The sequence below is a fragment of the Gaeumannomyces tritici genome, assembly GCF_000145635.1.
Source record: "Gaeumannomyces tritici R3-111a-1 unplaced genomic scaffold supercont2.5, whole genome shotgun sequence".
In the NCBI taxonomy this organism is placed as follows: domain Eukaryota; kingdom Fungi; phylum Ascomycota; class Sordariomycetes; order Magnaporthales; family Magnaporthaceae; genus Gaeumannomyces; species Gaeumannomyces tritici.
In genome coordinates this window covers 4,119,230-4,134,086 of record NW_008804549.1, presented here as the reverse complement: position 1 = coordinate 4,134,086, position 14,857 = coordinate 4,119,230, and the positions used below count along the sequence as shown (strand labels likewise).

The 14,857-nt window shown below is 57.4% G+C and overlaps 5 protein-coding genes across 5 annotated transcripts; 2 read left to right on the top strand and 3 right to left on the bottom strand.

The window, feature by feature from the left end:
• Positions 1-415: 415 nt before the first annotated feature.
• On the bottom strand, positions 416-779 carry GGTG_10354 (hypothetical protein; the record flags this gene model as incomplete). Its single annotated transcript, XM_009228227.1, has 1 exon — positions 416-779. One exon carries the CDS (start codon positions 777-779, stop codon positions 504-506), a length of 276 nt encoding a protein of 91 aa, XP_009226491.1. The 3' UTR covers positions 416-503.
• A 63-nt stretch (positions 780-842) lies between these two features.
• GGTG_10353 (pps1 dual specificty phosphatase) lies at positions 843-4,622 on the top strand. The gene is made up of 2 exons (XM_009228226.1): positions 843-3,435; positions 3,515-4,622. The coding sequence occupies exons 1-2, from the start codon at positions 1,629-1,631 to the stop codon at positions 3,814-3,816; spliced, it is 2,109 nt and encodes a 702-aa protein (XP_009226490.1). The 5' UTR covers positions 843-1,628; the 3' UTR covers positions 3,817-4,622.
• On the bottom strand, positions 4,403-7,090 carry GGTG_10352 (autophagy-like protein 18). The gene is made up of 4 exons (XM_009228225.1): positions 6,609-7,090; positions 6,350-6,504; positions 5,033-6,228; positions 4,403-4,904 (listed from the first exon to the last, which is right to left on the bottom strand). The coding sequence occupies exons 1-4, from the start codon at positions 6,667-6,669 to the stop codon at positions 4,856-4,858; spliced, it is 1,461 nt and encodes a 486-aa protein (XP_009226489.1). The 5' UTR covers positions 6,670-7,090; the 3' UTR covers positions 4,403-4,855.
• A 185-nt stretch (positions 7,091-7,275) lies between these two features.
• GGTG_10351 (hypothetical protein) lies at positions 7,276-12,126 on the bottom strand. Its single transcript, XM_009228224.1, has 2 exons — positions 8,862-12,126; positions 7,276-8,774 (listed from the first exon to the last, which is right to left on the bottom strand). The coding sequence occupies exons 1-2, from the start codon at positions 11,296-11,298 to the stop codon at positions 8,200-8,202; spliced, it is 3,012 nt and encodes a 1,003-aa protein (XP_009226488.1). The 5' UTR covers positions 11,299-12,126; the 3' UTR covers positions 7,276-8,199.
• Positions 12,127-12,560: 434 nt separating this feature from the next.
• Positions 12,561-14,839, top strand: GGTG_10350 (hypothetical protein). The gene is made up of 4 exons (XM_009228223.1): positions 12,561-12,927; positions 13,031-13,191; positions 13,380-13,561; positions 13,668-14,839. The coding sequence occupies exons 2-4, from the start codon at positions 13,038-13,040 to the stop codon at positions 14,460-14,462; spliced, it is 1,131 nt and encodes a 376-aa protein (XP_009226487.1). The 5' UTR covers positions 12,561-12,927; positions 13,031-13,037; the 3' UTR covers positions 14,463-14,839.
• The last annotated feature ends 18 nt before the right edge of the window (positions 14,840-14,857 follow it).

Sequence of the window (14,857 nt, the reverse complement as noted above, 5' to 3'; positions counted from 1 at the left end):
TGAGTGATGGAAGTGAAGCTCTCGAGCCCTGAGCGAGCTCTTGTGGAGGCCGACACTCCAACTTTGTCTCCCAGGGGTGGCCCGCGTGCCGCCATGGAATGGGCATATTCTTATTCTAATGCTGTGTCTGGGCCTGGCATGTCCCCACTTAGATTAGGGCCACCCGATACATCTGCGAAAGCGCATGTCTGTGGTCGTTTGGGGTTATGGTGATGCTGATGTGATGATATATTTATGGAGGGAATTCTGCTGGTTCGGCAAGATGACGCACTAACTCGCAATGCATCCCCGCGCATCGCGTCGAATCAAATCAAATCCAAATCGTGGCATGGATACCTGCAGACCGACACACCCGGAATGATGGACGACCAAACCCAAATCTTATCCCAGCCCGCCCGCCGTCCATATCTGTGCCCCTCGGAATGCTGCGGCTGGAAAAGCCGCGCTACCGCCTGGCGTTTCTGGTGCGCATCGGGAGCTCGTGATTGGCCTGCTGCTACCCCTCAAGCTGCACCCATCTGGCGCCCCCGCAGCAAGGAACGTGGAGGGGCCCACTCTTGCATCTGCTGCATGTCGCCCCTTATCGCTGCACCGCCGCTTGCCCGCCCGCTGCGTGCATTCTTCTGCCCACCAGCCGTGCGGGCTGTCCACTGCCCAGCACCGGGGGTTGGGCCTGCAACGTGAAACAGGCAGCGGCCGTGGCCTCTCAATGGCCTGCGACGGGCGGGATTGCTAGAGAGGTACCCGCCGTGCCCAGAAATGGCCGGGGGCCTGTCCATGTCCCGCCCTAGCTACCCCCCAGTCCCCTGTCGCCCTCGAGCCCCCTCACCAAACTGGAGTGACTGGCACAGCTGGCGCTCGTCGACATGCCAGCCATTGTGTCTCCCCCATTGATTCCTCGACCTCGCCCTACCTGCCACCTCCATGCTTATCACCCACCTGGCTGGGCCTCCGCTGCTAGCTGTCGGGTCTATCTCGCGACTCAGTCCCAGCTGCCAGACTCCACTCCTGCCAGCACTTTCCCATCTTGTTTCATCGATTCGCCGCCATCACCACTTGATCATTGTCGTGCCACCATACTCCAGGCTTCGGAACCGCCCTGTGCCTCGAACAGCAACCGCCCCTCGTCAGGCGAAAGCAGCTGATTACCACCACACACTGGGCCCCGCCCAGCTCTAGCATCCAGACACCCAACGGCACACAGCACGCTTGATTAGGCCTCGTCGTCGTCTCTGCTTTGTGCATTCGCCTGACTAGTGCCTCATTTCTGCCTTCTGCCTCTTCTTTTGCTTCTGCTTCTGTTCTCTTCTCTTTCGTCTTTTTCTTTTGGAGATTTTCTAGCATCCCTTTCCCTTGTTCGTTTTGTCGTTGCTCGCTTTGAGGCTTGGACTCTGGTCCGTCTTGGGTGTCGTCTTGGGTTCGTTGCCTACTGTACTGTCGTGTGCCTTAGGCCGTGGATTTTCGCGTGAGGCTTTGCGTGCTTGCTGCTCGTCTTGGTAGCACATGCACATGCGTTCGTGCTTCCGTCGCAGCATCCTTTGACGGCCCTCATCCCAGTAAGGGCCTCAGTTGGACTCGGAGCGGAACCACTAAGCCACACGGCAAACCAGCCTCAGCCCACGTGCGCCATGATGGCCACCATCGCTCTACCGCGGCCCATCCCACCCCATCGTGCCTCGTCGGGCATCACGTCGCTCGCCCCCTCATCCATCCCGATAGACAACATCAACGCCGCCGCCGGTCCCATCCCGAACAAACACCTACCCACATGTCCCCCGGGCCCGGTCCCCGTCTCAGTACCCCAGCAGCAGCCTGCGCGAGACGGGCCCCAGTCTCCCGAACATGACCCCGACTGTTCGCCCTCGTCCTTCCTCCATCCTCCGGACCGCTTCCCCCGCCTTCGGCCTACCGATGGGGGCTCCCTCAGCCTCTATCAGATTGCAGCCAGCGATATTGTCGCTGCCCTGGACCACACTGCCCGCCAGCCCTTGCCCAGCCCGGCTGCCGTCTTTCCCTGGTTGCACGGCCTCAACCCGGCCAACCACATCCAACAGGCCTTCTTCGTCCAGCGCCGCCGTGCCCTGCGGAAAACACCTCGCTGCCTGCGCGGGCTCACACTGGTCAAAGCTGATGGCGACCTTTCCACCTCGCGCCTCAAGGGCGCCATTGCCCCACATGAATTCCTCCAGCCCGGCGATGCTGCCGAGTTCCTTGACGTTGATCCCCGTGATGGCTTCTCGGTCCGTAACTTTCAGATACAGGCTGCCAAGAACGCTATGACCTCTGACATCATCGTCTATGGAGATGATGAGCTCCTCGTCCGGAGGCTGGGTTGGGACATCGCAAACGCTCAGCACCTGTGGCGGCAGAAGCACGAGGCTGGAGGAGACATACTCCCGCGCTACAACACCTTTGTCTGCTTCGCTCCCTTTTCTGACTTTGAACAATACCACCCGGGCATCGTGGCCGTCAGCTCGGCTGGCCATCTGACGGGCAGCGCCGTGGACTTGTTCAGCCAGGAGCGCAAGGAGATGTACGCCATGACCCAGGCCTCGGAAATTTCGCACAATGTGTGGCTGGGCCCCACGCCCGACCCTGGGACTGACGATGAATCTGGCTTCGACGTGCTTATCGAGTGTACCGACATGGGTCAGTTAAACCCCGATACCCTCCAGTCCCTTGTTGGCCGCCCCGAAATGGCCATCCAGCAGGCCTTCCTTGAATTCCCGTCATCAGGCTCGATCCTGCCACCGACCTGGTCCCAATCCGAAGCGGACGGCATTCTCGAAACGTGCAAGTCCCTTTATCATCTAGCCCACGGAACCTGCCCAACGCCATCCGATGGGCTGTCTCCCAGCGGCCTGGGGGAGGTCGCTTCTAAAACCAGTGACGTATCGATGGCGGCGAGCCTCCCGCCCAGGAAGATCCTCATTCACTGTCAGGACGGTTACACGGAGACGACCCTGCTTGGCATAGCCTATCTCAGCTACAGCACTGGCATCCCTGTTCCCCAGGCATGGCTGGACCTCCACACCGTAAAGAAGCGCAACTTCTTTGCTTACCCTACTGATGTTGCTTTGCTAAACGCCATAGCCGCCCGTCTGCTCACAGCCTCGCCAGCGTGCGCGCATATGGGTCTGGCAGATGTGACGGCTATGTTGAGCGATGAACCCAAGTGGCTGCCCGCACTTGACGGCTCGTTTCCCAGCAGGATCCTCGACTATATGTATCTCGGAAACCTGGGACACGCCAACAACACGGACCTCCTTAAGGTCCTGGGCATTGGCCAGATCCTCAGCGTCGGCGAGATGGTTATGTGGAGAGAGGGCGAGCTCGAGGAATGGGGTCCGGAAAACGTCTGCAACGTCCAGGGAGTCCAGGATAACGGCATAGACCCCCTGACGAGCGAATTTGAGAGGTGCTTGGATTTTATAGGTAAGCCGGCGCTCTCTGCTGAAGTCCATGACAAAATCGAAGACTCGATAGACTGACAGGATGTTCTCCCAATGTACAGAGCGAGGTCGACGCAACGGTACAGCAACTTTGGTGCACTGCCGCGTTGGGGTCTCTCGCAGCGCCACCATTTGCATCGCCGAGGTGATGCGCGAGATGAAGCTATCGTTTCCGAGAGCCTACAGCTTTGTCCGGGCCCGCAGGCTCAACGTTATCATCCAACCCCACTTGAGATTTGCGTACGAGCTGCTCAAATGGGAGGAGCTGCTCCAGACACGCCGATGCGAAGAGGTGAAGCGGGAACTCGAGTGGGCCGAAATCTCGCGCGAGATAGCCCTTATGAACCGACCATACGCAAGATGAGCCAAGATATCATCACATCCGCTCCCTCCCAAGCTCCTGGGCCACGAAGAGTGTCGGGAGTCTATGCTATGGGAAGCTCTCAAGCTTCTGAGCAGAGGTTACTCAAGGCGCCTCCAGGATACCGTTCGACTGTGGATTTTCGCCCACTAGGCGTCGCGCCTAGCTTTGATGTCAGGGCCGTTAAAGACCGACAGTCTCCCGGAATATCTCTAGCGGCGTAGTTACCGGCGGCACCACGGCCGTATGGTTTCGACAGGCCCTTCATCCGAGCAGGCCCTCGGCATCCACGAAGGTGACACCCGAGACCACTGCGGTTCGGTCGTCGGCTTATCAGTCCGGCCGTCTCCTCTCGAAACGCTATCATTCTTGACGATCCTGAATGATATATGTTTTCACGACACCTTTTCTTCCTGGGCGATTCGGAAACTTGATCTCTTGTTGTTATCTGGATTTTGGTTCATTTCTTTTTCTGGCACATACGTGCAATACGCTAAAACCCGCGTGCGACAGAATCCCGCATCGTTCTTTAACACAGCCTGTGATCTCTGGGGTTAGGAAATCCTGCCGAGCTTTTACGTGAGGTTTACTTTTTTATGAATAATAACAATATTCCGTAAGCACTAAGAGCAATATAAATGAGGGATAATACCTTGCGTGGTCAATTGGTAGCCACGATATGAGGAGACTTGCTAGTCTGGCACTCATGCCTGTAGCTATAGGGCTATATTTCCAAAATCTAAAATGCGTCGCTTCTCCGACGCCAGCGCGAAAGAGATGTGAGACCCTACCGAGGATAAGGTCCTGAGTAAAGTTGGATAACTGTCGAGTTGGGCGATTACGTAGTATAATAAAGGTACCGTGGGAGTAAATGGGATATGGACGTAACGCCACACGCTGATGCATCCGACAAATGAAAGTTCGAACTGAAAATGGAAAGACGATAAGGGAGACAACCTGATCCAAGGAGGGAAAGCCGAAAGAGAACAAGAAAGAAAGAAGGGGACGAAGAAAGGACCATGGCAAGAGAGGCCACGTCTCTCTAGGCCCCGTATGATGACGCATCGAGCTTGTCATCGCCATCGAGTACCCTGCAAAATCGAAGACCGTGACTATTAGTATAATGTGTGTGTGTGTGTGTGTGTGGGTAGAGATATCGGGTGCATAGCATAGGGTGCGATGTGAAAGCTGCCAGTCTCACGCAGAAGGGCTCACATACGAAAACTGCTTCACCAAGTATCCTTCGCCGCCGTGCTCCATGTTGATGTTGAAGACGTAGAAGCCACCGTCGCTTGTCACCACCATGACCTGCGGGCTGCTGCTACTCATGGCGACGACGCTACGGAGGGGCCCGTTCGAGTGGGGGCCTGGCGGAGACGATATGCTGCCCACCGCGCCGCTGACGCCGCCGCCCTGTCGCGGGGACACTACCGAAGATGACGACTTGGGGATCTTGATGTAAGCAAAGTCGCGCGCAGGCTCCCACATCTCCGTGACAGTCTGGGGGAGGTACGAGCCGACAACGCCGGCAACGCTGCGACCCATCAGCTGGGAGGACCTGCGGAGCATGCCACTGAAAGAACCGCTCTGCTGCCTCTTGTGGGGTCCGTCCCGGCCGCCGGCCGCGCCGTCGGCGCCCGACGAAGCCCCGTTGCCGGCGAGCTCGGCGGGGTCGCTGTGGGGGGAGCCTGCCGTGCTGCCGGGTGAGTCGGTGCCGCTGTCGTAGCCCCTGGACCTGGAGCGGCGGTGCGCGTGTGACGCGGAAGTGATAGCGCTGGCACCAGAGGCGGCTGCGGGCAGCATATGAGCACTTCCGGGACCGCCTCCATGAGGTGCGCCGAGGCGGAATATGTGGACCGTGTCCGAGGTGGAGGAGACGCAGAGGAGGGTTGAGCTGAGGTTGAAGGACATGCTGTAGATGGTGGAGGGATAGGTTCCACGGCGGAACTGGTATAGCTTCTGCCCCTTGGGCACGCTGAAGACGCGTATGATGGTGCCCGTCTCGGAGGCGGTAGCCAGGAGGGTGCCCTCGCTGTTGACGGCGACGCATGACAGGGGAGAGCGGTGGGCCTCGATGACGTTGACGGCCTTGAGGGTCAAGGTGTCGAAGATGAGCACCTCACCCGATGTGGGGGGCACGAAAGTTGACGGCGGCGGGGCGTGGCTGGGGCGCTTGTCATCGCGGTCCTCGCGCGGCTTGGGCAAAGGGTAGGCGATGTAGCAGTTCTCCGACGAGGGCGACAGGGCGCAGATGGCGCTGGGGTTCGGCGATGTGGCGATGGTGAAAAGGAGGCTCATGTTGGAGATATCGTAGAGGTATATCTCGTCCTCCAGCACAACGGCAAGACGCTTCCGGTTGAGACGGACGGCCAGCACGGCGGAGGGAAAGGTGAGCTCGCAGATGACGGACGCGCGCTAGAGTTTCGGGTGGGGAGATGCGCGGAGCAGAGCAGAGTCCACGGTCAGCCGGCACAGAAGGGCAAACGGACAGGAAAACGGAGAGGGGACAGCATAGTTGTTGCCGTGGCGTTCTCACCTTTGTGTTTTGGATGATGAGATGGCGGGGGGAGAGGATCAGGGCGACCAGGGAGGTCGAGAAGAGCATCTCAATGATGGAGACATTGCCGTCATCGCTGCTGAAGATCTTGGAGAAAGGATCGGTGTGGTATATGCGGAAGCCGCGCGAGGTGCCTGTAGGACGATGCTGTTAGCAGATAGGCCCGGCCCGGCGCAGCGGGCGCGACGAAAACCGAGGCCGGCAGCCACGGACAGCAAGGCAGGGCGCGGACGCATACCGACAGCCAGGCAGTTGTGGTCCTGGTTGAAGGTGATGAAGTTGAGTGCGGGCGCGGCCATGGTTGCGTGGCGGCCCGAGGTCGGCGGCGTCCACGCCCGAGGTGGTCGGCGGCCTAAAGGCAGAGGAGAGTAGGCGGGTTGGTTGTAGGCCCATGCGCCAGCGCGGGCAGGGTGCCGCGGGGATCAGGAAGGCTGTCGGTTGGTCTGCTTGTCGGTGCTGGGAATGGGCGGTTCGCTGGGCACAGTTTGAGTCGACTCGGATTCGGCCAGTGAGGATGTTGGGATTGACGCCGACGGATAGCTACATGTGGCTGGACGAACTATTGTACCAAACACAGACAATAGGCAGCGAGGGTGAAGGAGGGCGGCTCGGATCACGGGTGGCTACTTGGGGATTCCTTGCGCAACCAAGGCGGAGAGTAAGCTTGGTGGAATACCTGAACCTGGTGCTGCTGGGGTGGGTCCCTGCCTCGGGATGGCGGGCAACAATGCCGCAATAATAAGGGTTTGGGCTAGGCCCACCTCGCAGTGTCACAACATCGTAGCCTTATGTAGAGAGCCTGCGAGGTGGGCCTGCGCGGGAATGATATGGATCATGATGCTACAAAGCATCACCTCGATCTTGCTATCCGCCCCGCATATGAGCGTTGCATCACCTGCGCGACCAGGAAATCCATATATGCAAATTTTATGAGTGTGGAAATTACCGAGTTCCAAGTCTGTGTTTAAATCCCGGTTATTTACTACCTGTCTATCCCAAGCCCAAAGGCACAGGAGGCGCTCCTTCCTTTGAACCTCCTTCTTGGGCGTTCCCAGCCCTTTTCCTTTTTAACAACGCCCTGGGGGGAAAGAAACAAGACAAAAGGCAAGGCAAAAAACCAATGGAGCCAAATGTAGAAGTCATAAATGCGTCTCGTAGTCATCCAGTGCCCGGCTGCAAGCCAACGGCAGAATATGCAAAAGCAAAAACAAAGGGAAAGCTTGGGAAGATAGTGACCGTGTTGCTGCACGTCCCGACGAAGTCCATCAGTGCAAGGCGTTGAGGAGAAAAAAAGAAAAGAAAGAAACGACTTGGGGCTTCGGTGGCAGCAGCAGGTAGCATAACCGTCAGTCTACCAAGAAACATCTCGCAAAACCCGGGTACTGTGGCTGCCCACTCTCACACGCCTTTATGCCCAATATGCTTTCCTGATGAACAATGCATGAATCCGCGACTCCATGCCGAAAATGTTGGTACAGTTGCAAGGTAAAAAAGATGAGAAAAAAGAAACAAAGGGGAATCGAGAAGAGAGAGTGTAAGCCAGTAAGGCCATCGAAGTGAGGACTGATTAAAGTAGACGCCAGAAGATAGATACGTGGCGAGAAGGGAGAAAAAAAAGAAAATGATGAAGTGGTCAATGGAGAAAGAAATTCTTGCCAAGATTATTGATCTGGCATGGGTAAAAGATTCCCCATACATAGACTAGCGGCGTTGATATGCCACTGGGGTGTTGTATTTGGTGTTAGAGTGTCTCGTCGGTGGGTGGAAGGGTGAAGGACGCGCCATCGTCGGCAAGCAATCGAGGCGTCGCAGTTGGTCGGGGTTAGTGCTTATTGCTGGGCACCAAGGACGATATCTCGAATGGTCCAGCGCCAGGCGTCGCGGTCACGAGGCCGAGGGCTCAGCCACTGTTCGCATTTCTTGCGCCATTTGGCCTCCTCCTCGCGTTGTCGGCGGACGAATTCTGGCCCAACATCGAACTCTTCCCCGACCATCCAGTCGTCCTTGATATCGCTCACGCGGCCGCCGTGCCCTCCCTCGGCCGACTTTGCCGCCGCGTCCTCCAGGTCGGGAATGTCTTTGAACACGTCGTCCTCGTCATCTAGCGCATTGAACCCATCCATGGCATCGTGGCTAGAGTCGTGCTTGCCACTGATAGGCGGCCCTATTTTCAACCAGCACATGTTCTGGGGATCGAAAACCATGCCACCTACAACTTGCACACCCTTGGTCGCCCCGATAGGCGTTATCAGAGCTGGTCGTGGCGTTGCGTTCTCCTTATCCCTGAGGTATGCTGGAACGGAGGCGGTGGACGGAGATGACGCAGGGGCATCGAATGCGCCCAGAGCGTTCTCGTTGCCCTCCCAGCGATATGTATCCGGGTTGTAGACCATACCATTGACAACTAAAGTATCGTCACATTACGTGTCAGCAATCCAGCCGCGTTGGAGCCGAAGGGGGCAGCAGAGGAGAATGAGAGCGGGACAAGTACCTTTGGAGTCCTTTGAGGGGTTCAAGTTCGAGATCAGGTAAGGCTTCAGCTGTGGAGGTCGCTTGGTCGCTTTCTTGGGAGATCGTGTGATTCCCGAGCCGTGTACTGTATTGAAGTTGGACCGTGTCGACAGCTGAGCAACTCGCTGCGTCGTCAACGGCGCCAGAGGGCCGTTCGAGGGCGCCCGTTGAGCCAGAGCCGTTTCCCGCGCGATTCTACTTGCGGCCGTGTCTCTGGCAAACCGTGGCGTGAAGTCGGCTCTTGCTGGTGAGTATGGGGAGGATAGTGATGGAGAAGGTGTAGTTGTCCGGTCGGGCAAGATGCTCTGGTACATCTTGCTCCTCAACTGAGCCTTGGCTCCGTTGGTTGGTTGCCTCATGTACCGTGCTTCCGTCTGAGCCGAGGTCGCCAGGTCGTCAAAACCGTCCAGCTCATGACCATCGCCAAAGTTTCGTTGCCGCTTGGGCTTATGCAATTGTTGGTAGCCTTTCTCCTGGGCTAGTCTCTCAACGGCACGATACCTCTTTGACGGACTGGGGGATCTCACCGTGGATCTTGAGACTGTGCGAGACGAGGGCCTAAAGTCCACGGTGGCGTCCGAGTCCTGCCGACGCAACGTCCGGGAGCCCTTGCTGGTAATGTGGTGAGACTGTGACTGGATCGAGCCGCCAGCAAGGAACGGGACTGGGTTCCTCCGCGCCTGTGCGGCAGCGCTCTCCTGTCCAGCTCGGGTTCGCTCAACGGGCGTCTTGGGTCGCATGTGCGAAGAGCTAGGGCGGCCATGGCCGTCCGTCCGTGAAGGAGGCCGTTCATAACCACGTGAAGGCAGAGGCCGGGCTGGAGACTGCGCAGCCCTCATCACTGGTAGTGAGCGCTTCAGTCGCAAGAGTTGCGCATTAGTCGTCGTGGGCCCGTCACGGAGGGACATGACGGATGTCTTCTGGCCGACCTCTTTTCTGCGAGGGGTCACCGGGGGTAGCGACATGCCGGGAGAGGGCGTGGTGGGCGTGGGAAGACTCGCAATAGACGACTGGGCAGAATGGCCGATCCTCGACTGTGACCTCTGGGAGCGCGACAGTATCGGTCCGCCGCTTTCATATACGGGTTCCAAAGAGGTCGATGTGTGAGTCCTTTCGTGTCCCATCATTGGGCGCGGCAGGCGGGAGGTACTTGTCGTCACGGGCTTGTTGGTGAAGGTGATGGAGACGGCGGTCTTTGGCCGAGTGGGGCTTGCCGACCTCGCATCTTTGACCTTAATGTTACGGTGGAGGGTGAGCTTTCCGCTGTCGTAGACCTCGCCGTTTCCAATCTCAAGGCCACTCAGGAAGTCTTCACGGTCCGCATCAGCGCGGGGAGGAGGGGTGGGAAGCGACGCAGTGGCTGTTGGCGGCACCTGTGGCAGCTCAACTGGTCGCTCGGGCGAGGGACTTTGACGCCGCTTCTTCAGCCTTTCCGTGAAGTCTAGACCTTCGGGGAGGACCAGTCCATCCATGGCCTCGTCCTCGCTCTCAGCAGTCCGAGAACTAGCTATGCTCGGACTTAGTGCGGAGACCGAGGAGCTGCGATTTGAACGCCCATCTCGACGAGTGCCTCCAAATCTAGTTCCGAGGCTCCCCTCGCCCCAGTCAAAATCCTCAAGCGTGTTGAGGGATGGGGTCTTGGGGATGTCCCTACGCGTGGATAGTTTGAGCTTGCCGTCCGAAGGAAATTCCAAGTCGAGCTCGATGTCATCTTCGCCCTCGTTCTTACGTGGTGTTGGAGGCGTGATTAGGGAAACCGGCTTGGGCGCCCGCGTCTTGGGGACCTTGATGGTTGCACCGCCGTCACCGAAAAAGTCGTCGTCCTCATCGTCATTGTCCCTATACTTGTCGAGATTGACGCTGCTCGAAAGGACGTTGCATACTCGGGGTCTTTGGTCGGGATGAGGGGCGGCGGCGGCGGTGGCCGGCCTCGTCATCTTTACGGGACTCGTCTGCGTGCTGCTGACTTGTCGCAGGACGTCGGGAAAGCGCGAACCGTCCTGAGGCTTGATACGGAGGGCCTGGCCCAGCTCTGGGAGCTCCAGGTCGTCATCCCAGTCCTCCTGGATGATCTTCTTGATCTTGCGCCCGCCTAGCCTCTTGATGGTACCGCCCATGAGAGCTGAAGGTGTGATATTCCGAGGAAGCGGGATTCCGGCGTTGGCAGCGGCCGCGATGGCATCCATTGTTGACTTTTCGTCGTCGTCGGGTATTTGTAGGCATTTTTCCTCGCCTTGTAGAGATTCGCGCTCGGAGCGGAAGGAGGAGTGTGAGCCGCGCCGGTCGACATAGCTGGCTGCAGTTGAGCCTCCGCTCCGGAAGGTCAGGTCATCATCGATGAGGAAATCATCGTCGTCCCAGTTCTCGAGTTCGGCGCCGGGCGCCGGGAGGCGCGGCTGTAGTCTGGGTGTGTCCATTGGGGAGGTCGCGAGCTGAAAGGACCAACCAGGGCGATGGGATGTGGATGGAAGCGCGAAGCGTCGATTCGGGTTATTTACAGCGACGCGGAAATCGAAGGTCAATTGTGAAGATTCATAGTCGACAGCAATGACCTCGATGGCCAGACAGCATCGCTTGCGAGCTTGGTGTGATTGGCGTGAGTCGGGGAGGGGGGTTGGGGTCGGCTTCGTCGCAAATTTGCCAACCAGGCCTAATTCGATCAAGGGCTCGCGGATCGTGCGAGCAGACGAGTCGTGATGCAAAGCTTTCTTGACTTTGCCTTCAGCGCGATCGATTGTTGTGGCGGATGCGATGGATATTTGTCCGCGTGGCAAAATAGGATGTAGATTGGGTTGGAGTGGCGGAGAAAATGGACGGTGAACTGGTCGTCGGGTCGAATTGAGTTGGTTGCTTTCTGTCCGGCCAAGTGGTCGCAGTCTGGCTTCTGCAATCGAACGCCCAGTTGTTGCGTCAAGTCGTGCGACAAAACACCCCGTGCCAGCGCACAAAATCTGGAAGGATATAAGAGAGTAACCGACGGAGCCAGAGATGGGAACACCGAGAAAATCAAAATAAACCGGAAGCGGCGCAAGTAATCAAATCAATCCGTAGCAGATAAAATGAACTATAGACCGGGATGGAGATGCACAAAAAAAATTTGTGACGTTAACGACAATTGGATTGCTGGGGAGGAGGAGATTGGGGGGATTTTCGCCGATGGATTGAAGAGGTCGGGCCCTGATGGAACTGGGACCTGGGTGGTTGGTGGTCGCTACAGTGGGGCGCCCTGGGATAAAGTGGGCCGTAATCGTGCAGGTCGCGCCAATGATCTGTGCGCACGTTCAAGGTCCACCCAGCATCAGGTACCGCCCGCCTGCTAGCTGCGCTTTTTTTTTTTTAGCACGCTGGAGCACCTGCAGCTGCAGGCAGCACACGTATTGTCGGCGGCGCGGGACGCGAGGTGGGCGCGAAACATACGCGTGTGCTGGCTGCGCTGCGCCTTCGCTTCCCATTAAATAAGTGGCACCCTGGACGCGCACGAACGCCTAAATGGGCGAGCTTTGCCGAAGTGCTTGGTTGGGAAAGAACAGGCATTCATATGCTCGTATCGACACGTCGCGTTGAACATTGTTGCTGGAGCAGTGTCCTCATCTGACGCACTTCCAATGCAAACTTCTTCGATCCCAGCTCCGACCCTGTTTCGAGTGTTCGGCTTGCAGGTCCGATACCCTAGCCAACGGACTGACTGAGCGGCCGGCCCTTCCTTGTTGAGTTTTGAGCTTCGGTGTCTGTCAGATTGCACGCAGCTTTGGCAATTAACGAAGACCAAAAGCAGACCAAGGCTGTGTGTGACCCGCAAGATTGAGCGGAACCAAGTGGCGTCATCCTGGGGACGGAATTTTGGGTCTTCATTTCCCCACAAACAGGCAGCTAGGGACCCGTAATTATAGGCAGCCTCGTGTGGCTCGTCCGCATCCACGCCTTCATGTTGGCTTGATATTGGCTCGCCTCCTCTTCGTCCGCCGTCGTCATTGTCGGTATTGTTTTCCCTTTCCTCTCTCTGTTAATACTGCCCTAATAATAATCATTGCGCGGTCGACAATACGGTACGCCGTCTTTATCCAACCCTTCAATCTACTTCTGTTTCATCCTCCACCCGGTGCCGACACGCCAAAGCCCGGCTTTTGTTGTTACTTACCTTCCCCACAGGCAACAGATGTCCCCTTCTCATGTTTTGAGAATCGTCCGCTCGGACGGCGACGGCTCCTCGTTTATATTGGTCCATGCAACTCCCTCGGTGGCCAAAAACACTAAACCGCTTGATGTCAAGCTCGTTGCCACTGAGGGCGAAAACCCTTACGTTGTCGCATGTAAGAAACCCGTCCAAGTCTTGTTGCTTGATGTCCATTTTTCGCGCAAACTATCCCACCCCGACGACGGTCGGCCCCGCGCAGCCAAGGATGATCCCTGGCTCCCCATATTTCGTGCGTTTCGGAACTTGACATGCCTGCGGGAGCTTGTTGGCTGACCCCACGCTCTCACGCCCAATCCTGCTCAGTGCAACATGCCGCAATCGCGGATCTGAAGGTTCCAGGAAGCCCGTGCTCGTCCAGCGAGTGGGAACAGATCCTGGAGTCAGTGCTCTTCGAGCGTCAGGTCTTGGAAGACATCCAGCTCACAGCTGCTCTGCGGGCTGACCGGGTTCAGATCACGGTCCGCAAGAAAGCACAGGGCATCACAGTTAGTGTCTCCTCGACCCCAGCTTATTTCGGCCGGGGCTGTAAGAATAAAAGACGGTAGTTTGAGAGCTGACCATGACCCAATCGCATGGCCGGCTGGCACTTAGCAACGTCTGGGCATTATAACACTGCAGAAGGATGAGGAGGAAGAAGATAGCGATGTGACTCAATGGTGTGGCATCGCCATTGCGTCTCGGGAAGGGCTGAAGGAAGAGCTCGTCTCCGTCAGGGCCAAAACCCAGGAGCTCGAACAGGCCGTCTCCGCGCTCAGTAGCCAGCTCGAAGAGCTAATGAACGCCAAGCGCGATCATGAGGCGGCACTGCTCGACAAGTTCCGCCTCCTTCTAAACGAGAAAAAGGCCAGGATCCGTGAGCAGCAAGATATTATCAGGAGCGGCAATCTCGGCCCGGACGCTCTGGCGCCAGTCCAGTCAAGCCCAGAGCACAGCCCCAGTCAAGCCCGTGCCCCCGCGTTGGCGCGCCGCCACAAGCGGAAGACGCCAACTGGTCAACCTGCGGGTAACGACGGCGACAGCAACAATGGCGACAGCCCCCAAGAGATGGAACTTGACTCCCTATCAGAGATCGATATCAAGGACAGGAACGCTCATGGTCTCTCAGAGGACCAGCATACCACCGACGACGGCGACAGCGATGCCACTGCAAGCGAGCCCGACGAACACGCCGTGGGCCAGAATAAGGCGAGTGAGAGTAGGAAGAAACAAGGAGGCCCGTCGGCTGCCAAGGATACAGGACGAGTATCGAAGTCGCCATCGCCAGCCCCATCCCGACATACCAAACCGTTGGCGACGCGCAGTCAGCGCTCAGCATACAAAGCCTCGAGGGAGCCGTCAACTCTCGCTGACGCGGGTAGTGAGACAGACTCGGATGATGAATTGTGATTCAAGCTGGGAACAATTCATCGGAGAATTGCCAATCCGTGATGATCACAACGTAGCGATGAGAACGTGTAAATAAAGATCGTTGCTAAGCAGGCGCTGTCGCATGGGGCACTCAGAAGCAAACCGCTTCGTGTTCTTGAAGAGAGCAAACGCAAGGAAGAATGTTCAGACAATGATCGCTCTTATCCGTTTGGTGTCCCGCTACGAGAACCAGGTGTGGTTGGTTTATCTCATGATTCATGGTAAACAAGCGGAGCTCGGGGATAATCAAGCGTATTTCCGCTGGGTTTGGTTTCCCCTCCGATAACCCCTCCATGTACCGCTGGGAAGCAGTAACATATTTATCTGCCTTCTGGCGAAGACCCCCAGTAGGGTCACTGTCCCGATCCCACAGT

What these genes read in the sequence shown, in the direction of transcription:
- GGTG_10350 (XM_009228223.1), top strand. Translation starts at nt 13,038, where the DNA reads ATGTCCCCTTCTCATGTTTTGAGAATCGTCCGCTCGGACGGCGACGGC. An exon ending in AAACCCTTACGTTGTCGCAT is followed by an intron (nt 13,192 to 13,379) that starts GTAAGAAACCCG and finishes AATCCTGCTCAG; the next exon opens with TGCAACATGCCGCAATCGCG. An exon ending in AGAAAGCACAGGGCATCACA is followed by an intron (nt 13,562 to 13,667) that starts GTTAGTGTCTCC and finishes GCTGGCACTTAG; the next exon opens with CAACGTCTGGGCATTATAAC.
- GGTG_10351 (XM_009228224.1), bottom strand. Translation starts at nt 11,298, where the DNA reads ATGGACACACCCAGACTACAGCCGCGCCTCCCGGCGCCCGGCGCCGAA. An exon ending in CCCCTCAAAGGACTCCAAAG is followed by an intron (nt 8,775 to 8,861) that starts GTACTTGTCCCG and finishes ACGATACTTTAG; the next exon opens with TTGTCAATGGTATGGTCTAC.
- GGTG_10353 (XM_009228226.1), top strand. Translation starts at nt 1,629, where the DNA reads ATGATGGCCACCATCGCTCTACCGCGGCCCATCCCACCCCATCGTGCC. An exon ending in GAGGTGCTTGGATTTTATAG is followed by an intron (nt 3,436 to 3,514) that starts GTAAGCCGGCGC and finishes CCCAATGTACAG; the next exon opens with AGCGAGGTCGACGCAACGGT.
- GGTG_10352 (XM_009228225.1), bottom strand. Translation starts at nt 6,669, where the DNA reads ATGGCCGCGCCCGCACTCAACTTCATCACCTTCAACCAGGACCACAAC. An exon ending in CCACAACTGCCTGGCTGTCG is followed by an intron (nt 6,505 to 6,608) that starts GTATGCGTCCGC and finishes ATCGTCCTACAG; the next exon opens with GCACCTCGCGCGGCTTCCGC. An exon ending in TCATCATCCAAAACACAAAG is followed by an intron (nt 6,229 to 6,349) that starts GTGAGAACGCCA and finishes CCGAAACTCTAG; the next exon opens with CGCGCGTCCGTCATCTGCGA.